This window comes from Lipotes vexillifer, unplaced genomic scaffold (genome assembly GCF_000442215.2).
Source record: "Lipotes vexillifer unplaced genomic scaffold, Lipotes_vexillifer_v1.1 scaffold311, whole genome shotgun sequence".
Classification (NCBI taxonomy): domain Eukaryota; kingdom Metazoa; phylum Chordata; class Mammalia; order Artiodactyla; family Lipotidae; genus Lipotes; species Lipotes vexillifer.
Window position 1 is genome coordinate 332,318 of NW_006791012.1, and position 10,416 is coordinate 342,733.

At 42.1% G+C, this 10,416-nt stretch overlaps 1 protein-coding gene across 2 annotated transcripts in view; it reads right to left on the reverse strand.

Moving 5' to 3' along the window:
• The window catches only part of ARHGAP25 (Rho GTPase activating protein 25), a 110,676-nt gene that overhangs the window by 3,212 nt on the left and 97,048 nt on the right, over positions 1-10,416 (reverse strand). Inside the window, exons 8-11 of one of the 2 annotated variants that reach the window (XM_007464082.1) lie at positions 6,915-6,988; positions 4,911-5,032; positions 3,915-4,099; positions 753-1,276 (exon numbers count right to left, since the gene is read on the reverse strand). In XM_007464082.1, coding sequence (XP_007464144.1) covers positions 753-1,276; positions 3,915-4,099; positions 4,911-5,032; positions 6,915-6,988 — 905 coding nt within the window. Of the gene's footprint in view, positions 1-752; positions 1,277-3,902; positions 4,100-4,910; positions 5,033-6,914; positions 6,989-10,416 lie in introns of both variants that reach the window. The other variant, XM_007464083.1, reaches the window with a different exon arrangement.

A 10,416-nucleotide genomic window follows, 5' to 3' on the forward strand; every position in this document is an offset into this window, starting at 1 on the left:
TGAACACGCCAGACCCCTCCCTTCCCATAGCCTCTGCACTTCGGTTCTCTCTGCCTTGCCTGCTCTCCCCCAAATCCACCCCAACCCCTCCCACGTGGACCTCACTAGTTCCCTCCCCTCCTTCAGGCCTTTGCTCGAGTGTCACCTTCTCAGTGAGGCCTTCCCCAACCACCCTATGTAACACTGGAACCCCCTTCCTGAGCTCCCCAACCCCCTGCCCTGCTTTATTTCTCTCCTTAGCATTTTCCACCATCTAACATAGCATATGTTTTAATTATCTATTTGTATTCTCTGTCTGTCTCCGCTAGAAGGAAAGCTCAATAAGCAAAAGGGCTTTTGTGTGTTTTGTTCAGTGCTATTCTCCAACAGCTGAGATGGTGCCTGGCACGTAGTAGATGCTCAATAAATGTTTGCAGAGTTGATGAATGACATTAATATGAAAATTTTAACAATGTCTCTTAATTCATTAAGACATGTTGATGCCTAAACAACCACTGTTTGGAAACAGTTGATTAAACTACTTAAGCTACATATTTAACTTTTCATGAATGTAAGGTACAGCTTAGAGTTTTCACTAATTTAATCATCTCCTCAATGCCTTTGCCCTGTTCCTCATTAGGCCCAACTGCTGTAGATAGCGTCTTCTGTAACTGAAGTTTTATAATGTCACTTCTTTGGCAGAGGAGAACAATCCCTATTGCTTTTAAGATGGAAGGCGAGTGGCTGCCCAGGGCCCTCTGGATGTGACTTACTTTTCAATCTGTTCCTCATACATTTGCTTCTGTGTTTCTATTTCCTTTCGCAGCTTCTGGACCATCCTCTGCAAAGATTCAAGTTCCTCTTCTCCGGAGTTCTTTTTCCCAGGCCCGGTTTCAGAGTTTAGGCTGGCAAGAGCATCTCTCTTGGAGTCACAGGCCTGGGATGATAGTGTACCGGCTTCATCCCCAGGGGACCCCGGCTGCGTGGGGACGTTATCGTAGGTGGAAGTCCGCTGGGAGTCGAAAAACTGTGGCACACCTTGAGACATCGTTCTCCTGTGCCCGTCCCCTGCCTTCCCCTCCGAAGAAGACCAGAACTCATTTTTAAAGATCTCTGCTCTGCAGCTGTTGGCACCTTGCAAAGCTGATGTCAAGAAGCATTTCCGGTTAGGGAGCGTCTGAGTCCTTTTTCGTGACTGCAGCTTCCAATCTCCTGGCTTTTCCCTCGATGCTTTGTCTTCTACACACCCATCACTTGGCCGTTGTCCAGTGGGGCTGGTTGCATCTGAGTCGCTGGCCTAGAAAAAAAGTGACCACGGATGTTACATGGGTTTTTCCCACACGTGTCACGTTCCCAAGATAAGGATTAGAGACTTGAAAGAAAGTGTCTCCTGGCCACACACCTATGAAACTCAATTAGAAGACCATCTCCTAATTTGTCACATTAGTTGATTATCTGTGTGGCATTTTTCCAAAAGGATATTATAATTGAAGGAGCTCATGCTCTAGAGGTAAACTGCTGACTAAAATCAATGGTTTGCTTGTGGTAAGGGGCCCTAAACTAGGATTTTTGTATAACCTTAGAATGGGGGGGGAGGGGAGCTTTACTAACTATGACCCAAATACAAAAGCCATATAAGAATAATTTGATAAATCCAACCCACATGTGTTTCCATGACCCACGAAATTAAAAATAAAACAAAGAAACCACCACATGCTAAATCAAAGAAGAAATGACAAACTGACAAACATATTTGCAATGTATATCACAGACAACAGGCTACTCTCCATAATGCATAAAGTTCATAAAAATTGAGAAGAAAAAGGTTAATATAAATACGGGCAAAGAGCAAGATCAGAGAGTTCATGGAGGAAAAATGCAACATAAAAAAAATGTTTGAACACTCTTATAACAGGAAAAACTCAAACTGAAATTAAAATTACTGAAATATTAGTTCTCGTCTAACAGATGGGCAATCCTCCAAAATCTGACAACACACTCTGCTGGCGAAACTATAGGGAAATAGGTTATTTCATGCATTGCTGGTGGAAGTGCAAAATGGCACAACCACTGTTTAACAATTTTAATCAAAATTACCTATTACAAATCTATTTACCCTCTGACTCAGCAATCATACTTCTGGGAATTTATCCCAGAAATATATTTGCCTGAGCACAAAATGAAGTATGATCAAGGTTATTCGTTGCATCCTTGCTTGTACAAAGGAGTAAAAGAAACCTGTTCATCTATGGAGGTTGGCTGAGTAGATCCCGGTACATGCACGGGATGGAACACCATACATCTGCCAGAAACTTGAGGTTGTATGAGGTACTGCCTATGTATTGACATGGAAAGGTCTCCAGGGTATCTGTTAAACAGAAAAGTTCAAGATACACAGTAGTGTGTGTGTGTGTGTGTGTGTGTGTGTGTGTGTGTGTGGAGAGGGAGAGAGTGAGCATGTTATGCTTTGTGTAAAAAGGGAGGTAAATAACAATTTACACTCATAGCTGCTTATATTTGCATAAAGGAACACTGGAAGGATAAAAAAGAAACTGATAAAGGCAGGGAAAAATAAGGTGGGTGAAGACAGCAGAGGGAGCAGGAGTTCTAAACATATCTCTTTTGTTTTGACTTTCTTGAGTCATGCGTATATATTTTTAGATTAAATTAAAAAGAAAAAGATTGAGCCCTAAAATGAGAAAATCAGGTCTCAAGCTGTCTATCTGATGCTTCTAGCACATCACCTGCTTTGGCAACCCCACCTGGAATCAGAAGGACCTGGGCCCTGAGGTGCAAACTAGATCTAAGTCCCACTCTCTACCATTCTACTGCTGTCATCTTGGGACAGCTGGTGCACCTCCCTGAGACTCAGAGCCTCATCTATAAAATGTGGATGATAAATTCTGCCCTACAGAGTAACGGTGAGGACTCCAGATGTGATCTATTTAAGGTTCCCAGCACACTGCCTGTCCATTGCTGCCCATACTGTTACAATAAATACAGAAACCTGTCAAATGAGCACAACACTGGCTACTCTCAAAGACGCCTAGGATAATTTCATTATATGACGTATAAACATTTCTAAATATTAATTTGATTTTAGAGTTCTAGTAAATTCACTGTGTCCAGACAGGCATCACCCAAGAAATATCACAACTACCACCATCTTTTTTCCAATACATTCTTAATCATCCTCGGGATTAACAGTAGGCAAATGACATTACCTGGCGAACTGGAAATTTTACATTCATTCCTTGACCACACATAGAGAATTAAGCTGCTGTATAAAGTTCACACGTTCTTTTAAAAAATATTTGCCTCTATAAATACGTTAAAATATTTGAGCTTTGTAAATTATTGGCCTAAATAGTCTAAATTTCAGAGTCTGCAGAGTTTTTTGACATTGTGAACGTGAGCCCCAACCCTTCAGTACAAATGAGGGGGTTGACATTGCTGAGAAAGCTTATCAGGGAATGAGAAATATTACACAAACACATCACATACTCTGAGAAAGGAATCACGTTTCATGGCTTAGCAGGAAACCGTTCTCTCTGGACTTTCACCCGGAATTTTCAACAACTCTCACTAGAACATTAACACTGCGATATGTAGTTTCCCCATTGAAATTCCCTGGACTGAGTTTAAAAGGGTTTAGAGTGGGCTTTAGTGAGGACTCCCATTGCTTAGTCACTGGGGGATGGGCACACATGTCACCAATCCCACCTCCAGGATACCAACTAGAAACTAGATTTTGAAAGAGGCCAGGCTTTCAAGATTCATTCAAATGGGTCTATATCAGCTGTGCCCACTGCCACAGCATCATCCGGGACTCCCTAAATCGCCACTCCAGCGCAGCTCTTACATGGAATGACCTGGACTGAAGGAAGAGTTGGATGGAAGGAGGAAGGCTCTCTTCACCTTACCATGTTACTGACGCTGTCTGTCCTAGAAATTGGAGTGTCCTCAGTGGCATCCCAGCCCACAGAGCTTCGCGCCACTGGAGGTTTCTTGGGGTCATTTTGGGGGGCAGGGGGTGACAAGGGTGCATCCTTGGACTTGGGAAAGAGGATTTCATGGTCTCTGATCATCATGGTCATCACTCTTTGGATCTGAGGAGTCCCTGAAAGAAAGAAGAAAGAGATTTGTAGTGCTGGGCTATGGGGCAGAGGGCAGGTGGTCCTCAAGGTTCTCCACCCATGAGATGTCTCTAAACTTGACTCTAAAACCACATGGCCCCGAAGGACCTCATTTGCTCCTCACAGGATCCTTCTTAATTGCTTGGGGTAGGAGATTGTGGTGAATGGGATGGGATAGAAGAAGAATATGGCAGTGGGGGGTGAAAGAGGGTTATTTTCGGCCTACAGTCTTCTGGATCAGTCTTTGATCAGGTTATAGGCAATACGACAGGAAAGAAAATGAAGACGTCTTTCTCTCTTGATGTGACCCTCAATATGACATCTGCTTTCTTATTGCATGCATAGAGAATGCATACCAGGCATACTGCCTCCCCCAAACCATGGCAGACATCAGTACTCTGTGTCAGGACTCTTGTTCACTGAACCAAGACACTACCTCAGAAGTCTTTTCAGAGCAGCTTTACAAGTAACCTCTTTGGGAGCTGTCTTATAAAATCACACTTGTTTGCTCTCTCCGGCTAAGGATGTTTAAAAGTACTAAAAGACTAAGAAACACTAACTAACTGTTCTCGTGCTAGCCTATCATACTGTGTGATGATTGGTAAATCTTTAACCTCTCTGCTCTGTCGTGACCTGGAAAATGAACATAATTCCTGCCTGCTTATTTCACAGGGCTATTTTACAACTCAGACAAGATGATCAACGGAAAATGCTTGGCAAATTGCAGAGCAATTTGGTAGCAATGTCACTGTCTTTACTTCCTCTGCCCCTACATTCACCACAGGACCAGCATACCTCTCATGATCACAGCAGGGTCTTCGACCTTCGACCTGATGAGATTCACACCAATCACAGTAGCCAGATTGTCCACACTCATCTTGTTAACTCCACAGTTCAGCTGGATTTCATGGAGAAACCTGTGGGCAACCAGGAAATCCCAGAGTAGGAAATAGGAAGTTGCCACAAGGAAGCACTTCCAGGTACCCACAGGATCCCAGAGGTGGGTCTCAACCTTTTACTTCTGGTCTCAGGAATGGGACCAGTCTGCTCTGACTACAAGAATTTAGCTTCCCCCTGAAAGAGTCAAGATCAAGGAAGAAGAGACACAAGCAACCCAGCTGCTGATGGTGGCACTGGGGCCAGGGGTGGGTGAGGAGTCACATCAGCAGGAGGCAGGGTCCAGTTCAGGGAGCTAAGAGGAGACAAGAAGGACTAAAATGGGTGTTTGACTATCCCTGGTCCTGACTTTACAGGCTTCTCTCCCAGGCTCTCAGCACCTATCCCAGCGGAGTCTCCAGAGAAGGAAACTTAATCATGGGAAGATCTCAGAAATGGGAATTCATGGTGCCTCCTTGCTCTCATCCTCAGGTTACACCACCAAGCATCTCAAATTCTCAGCAAGTGCTCAAAAACTAACACTGAATTTTTGCTGTAATCCCACCTATTTGAGGAATGAAGCTCTCAGATTCACTATTTTAAAAACCTGAAAAGATCAGAAAAAAACACTTCTAAATATTGTCTCTCAAAACCATTTTTAAGTGAATCGGCTGAAGCAACATAAAATTCCAAATACAGAGAAATTATCGAATAAGTGGCAGGGGAGGGGTGTCCAAATGAGGGAACATTATGGAATATTATGGAGTCATGTATAATCCTACTTTGTGACATAGGAAAATGCTCACAACATTTAGTGAAAAGAAGCAGGATAAAAGTATATATGTATATATATTTTATTAAAAAGTATATTTCCAATTTGGTATAAAAATTGTTTCCCTATATTTATATTGATGCATGTGATCATCTATCACAGAGACAAAAACATTCAGAAGGAAACACACTCAAATATTAACAGTGACTTTTTCTGGGTGAGGGGATTTGGGGAAATTTTCATTTATTTACAGCATTTTATATTCTCCTAGTTTCCATATCAAGCATGTAACTCTTTTATCATCTGGAAACTACAAAAAATTATTTAAAAAAAAATAAAAGTAGGGCTTCCCTGGTGACACCGTGGTTAAGAATCCACCTACGAATGCAGGGCATACGGGTTCGAGCCCCGGTCCGGGAAGATCCCACATGCCGCAGAGCAACTAAGCCTGTGCACCACAACTACTGAGCCTGTGCTCTAGAGCCCACGAGCCACAACTACTGAAGCCCGTACACCTAGAGCCTGTGCTCCACAGCAAGATAAGCCACAGTAATTAGAAGCCCGCATACCGCAACTAGAGAAAGCCCGCGTACAGCAACAAAGACCTAACGCAGCCAAAAATAAATAAATTAAATAAATAAATAAAAAATAAATAAAGATACCTTTCAGCTATGTCTGACATGGAGATCCAGGCTCCCAACTCAGCCAGATCTGGCTCAATCCACATGCTATGTGTTGCCACAGAGACAGCACATAGCAGGTCCGTCCTCAGAAAGGGAATTAAGAAAGGTGGCCTGGAATGAATGTCTCTGGGGTGCTAAGTTATGGTCCAGAGACAGGAAGATGGGAGATAATTCTAGAAATATTATAAGGATTCTGGGTTTTAATGCCTGTCCCAGGACTCTGGGCAGCACTGGGACAGGCTTGAAGGAGGAAGCATGTTTCCTTTTTATGCTGATTAGATTTTCCGGGATCCTTTCAATTATCTTGGGGACACAGGAAAATACCTCAGTGCTATGTGAATAGAGTTGACCTTCCAGAGGTCTGGAACAGAATCTCTTGAGTTCACAGAGATACTCTTTCCTCCTCTAACTGGGGGATTCATTCTGGTGTGGCTGAAAATTATGGAACTGATACCAGGTGCCTCTTACCTGCAGATGTAGCTCAGGAGGCTATAGTTGTCTCGAGGAAGGATGGAGAGCTGTTTCGTCAACTCCTGCTGAGCCTGGGAAGAGATTTTTAATGCCAGTAGAAGAGCCTGCTCACTTGCCAGCAATGGGACCCTGGAGCATAACTGGTGTATCTCTGCAGAAGCAACACTTTGGCAGTCACTCCTGCTCCCATAGTTTTGTGTGTGTGTGTGTGTGGGGGGGGTGTTTTAACATCTTTATTGGAGTATAATTGCTTTACAATGGTGTGTTCGTTTCTGCTGTATAACAAAGTGAATCAGCTATACATATACATACATCCCCATAACTCCTCCCTCTTGTGTCTCCCTACCACCCTTCCTATCCCAAGCACTGAGCTGATTTCCCTGTGCTATGTGGCTGCTTCCCACTAGCTATCTATTTTACGTTTGGTAGTGTATATATGTCCTTGCCACTCTCTCACTTCGTCCCAGCTTACCCTTCCCCCTCCCTGTGTCCTCAAGTCCATTCTCTATGTCTGCGTCTTTATTCCTGTCCTGCCCCTAGGTTCTTCAGAGCCAATTTTTGTTTTGTTTTGTTTTTTAGATTCCATATATATGTGATAGCATACAGTATTTGTTTTTCTCCTTCTGACTTACTTCCCTCTGTATGACAGTCTCTAGGTCCATCCACCTCACTACAAGTAACTCAATTTCGTTTCTTTTTATAGCTGAGTAATATTCCATTGTATATATGTGCCACATCTTCTTTATCCATTCATCTGTCAGTGGACACTTAGGTTGCTTCCATGTCCTGGCTATTGGAAATAGAGCTGCAATGCACATTGTGGTACATGACCCTTTTTGAATTATGGTTTTCTCAGGGTATGTGCCTAGTAGTGGGATTGCTGGGTCATTTGGTAGTTCTATTTTTAGTTTTTGGAGGAACCTCCATACTGTTCTCCATAGTGGCTGTATCAATTTACATTCCCACCAACAGTGCAAGAGGGTTCCCTTTTCTCCACACCCTCTCCAGCATTTACTGTTTGTAGATTTTTTGATGATGGCCATTCTGACCAGTGTGAGGTGATACCTCATTGTAGTTTTGATTTGCATTTCTCCAATGATTAGTGATGTTGAGCATCCTTTCATGTGTTTGTTGGCAATCTGTATATCTTCTTTGGAGAAATGTCTATTTAGGTCTTCTGCCCATTTTTGGATTGCGCTGTTTGTTTTTTTTGATATTGAGCTGCATGAGCTGCTTGTATATTTTGGAGATTAATCCTCTGTCAGTTGCTTCATTTGCAAATATTTTCTCCCATTCTGAGGGTTGTCTTTTTGTCTTGTTTATGGTTTCCTTTGCTGTGCAAAAGCTTTTAAGTTTCATTAGGTCCTATTTGTTTATTTTTATTTTTATAAAGCTTCTAATTTTGAAATCACTATAAATCCACAGGAAGTTGCAAGAATAGCCTGGAGAGGTTCACTGTTTTTGGCACCTTGTATTTTTTTATTCATCTGCGATTATGTCCTCCTCCCCGACTCAGAGCTACTCTAAGGCAAGAACTATTTGATAACCATACGCACAATAATTGTTTGCTTAATAAATGCTTGAGCTGTAACTCTCCAATAAAGAATTCAACCAGAACCAAATGCCCCCCAAGTCACTTTAAAAGTATTGTGAACAGGAGGATGTTTCTGAGAACTGAGGTTTCATGCAATATGGTTTTGCTAGGAGCTGCTAGAACCCAGGGACAGGCTGACCAAGCTGGAAGGCGGGTGAGAGGTCCGAAGCTTATAGCTTCATGATGACACTGAATGTTAGAGACAGTCCTACAATGAATGCAAGCACCAGGAAGAGGAAGGACAGTGAATTTTCTTTGTTCTTTTCGCTCACAGTGCCTATAGTGTCTGCAGTCACCGTCTACAACATCATGACTGTAAAAGGGCACCAGTGCACATGAGACACACAGGCTCTCCTCAAACCTGAGCAGCTCCTCCAGGAGAAAATGCACCCTATGGCGTGTCGGCCTGCATGCAGTGACTTGGTGCAGCCCCACTGGATCTAGAATGCCTGCTTAATACTGATTCCCTCCTCTTCAGTTTAGTCAAGTAAATTCTTTGCAAAGCTTGCTTTAGACTCACGCCTCCCAGCGATTGCCTCTGCCACGTTTTCACCCATGAGAGAGGCTGTGATCCCTCACCCTGTCCAGATCTGTGTTACCATGGATTAGAAACTCTCAAATATGTTGAGATCGAGAAAAGTTGGGAGAAGCAGGTCTAAATCAAGGAAGTTCAGGGGTGGGAGTCTGCTTGTCAGAACTGCATCCATGGACCTCCTTTCTTTTCCCTGAAGCTGTGGGGCAAGACGTCACCTGAAGCATTCGTCTTTTCAGCCAACTTTTAAACCTTATTCCATAAAATTGTATTACTTTTGCAAAGGTGAGCTGATATGCCTGTATAAATTAAGACTTTCCATATCCTATTTTAACCCCCACAAAATTCATAAATCATACACAAAATATCCTAAAATCAGATCATGCAACCTAATTTTTGTGTTGGAAAATAGCTACAAAGGCTATAGTGCATTAGTTGCATCCTTATCGTGCTCTTTCTTTCCTAATGCTAAAATATAAAACCACCTTTTTTCTTGTACCAGGATCTACTTAATTTGTGAGCCTCCTCCCTCTCAATCAGGATGGAAGTTCTCACAGCTGTACTTTCTTCCAGGGCTAGGGCACTATCTCTTCAATGATTTTATATATATATATATATATATATATATATATATATATATATATATGTACTTTTTCTGGGAGCATACTATATAATAAATTCTGAAGTAGAGCAGAGACTAAACATCCCCTTGAATCAATAATTTTAAAATGTCACTCACTTGTGACACATATCCCATGGTCCTCAAAACGATCCTGTTATTATGAAATGTGTCTAAGTTTGTGCTGTCTAGTACAACAGCAACTTGACACATGTGACTATTATAAAATAAAATAAAATAAAATAAAATTAGAAATTTGGTTCCTCAGTTGTGCTAGCCACATTTCAAGTGCCTAGTGGCCACGTATAGCTAGTGGTTACTACATTGGACAGTGCAGTTATGTAACAGTTCCATCACTGTAGAAAGTTCTCTTGGGCTAAGTAAATAAACTGAGTCTCACAGAAGATGCATCATTTGCTAAATGGCAAAATCAAAGTGAAATTCATTGCAAGTTTTTCTGTGCACCACTTTGCCAGAGAGGACTTTTAACATAGTAGTGCTAAACACTAACCTCCCCAAAGTGGGCAGTTAGACCCCTTTATTAGCTGTGTAACAAATGCATTCACGGGCCATTTAGTTTTGCACATCTTGGTTAAAAACCATAATGGTTTTATTGTTGTCAGTCAGGTTTTCTTTTGCTGGTTGGCTAGTTTGCTGTCAGTCAGATTTCCTTTTACTGGTTGGTTAGTTTGTTTAACATGTTGACTACAAGGGCTTTAAGGAAACAATTTACACAAGGATCAAAATTCCTGCT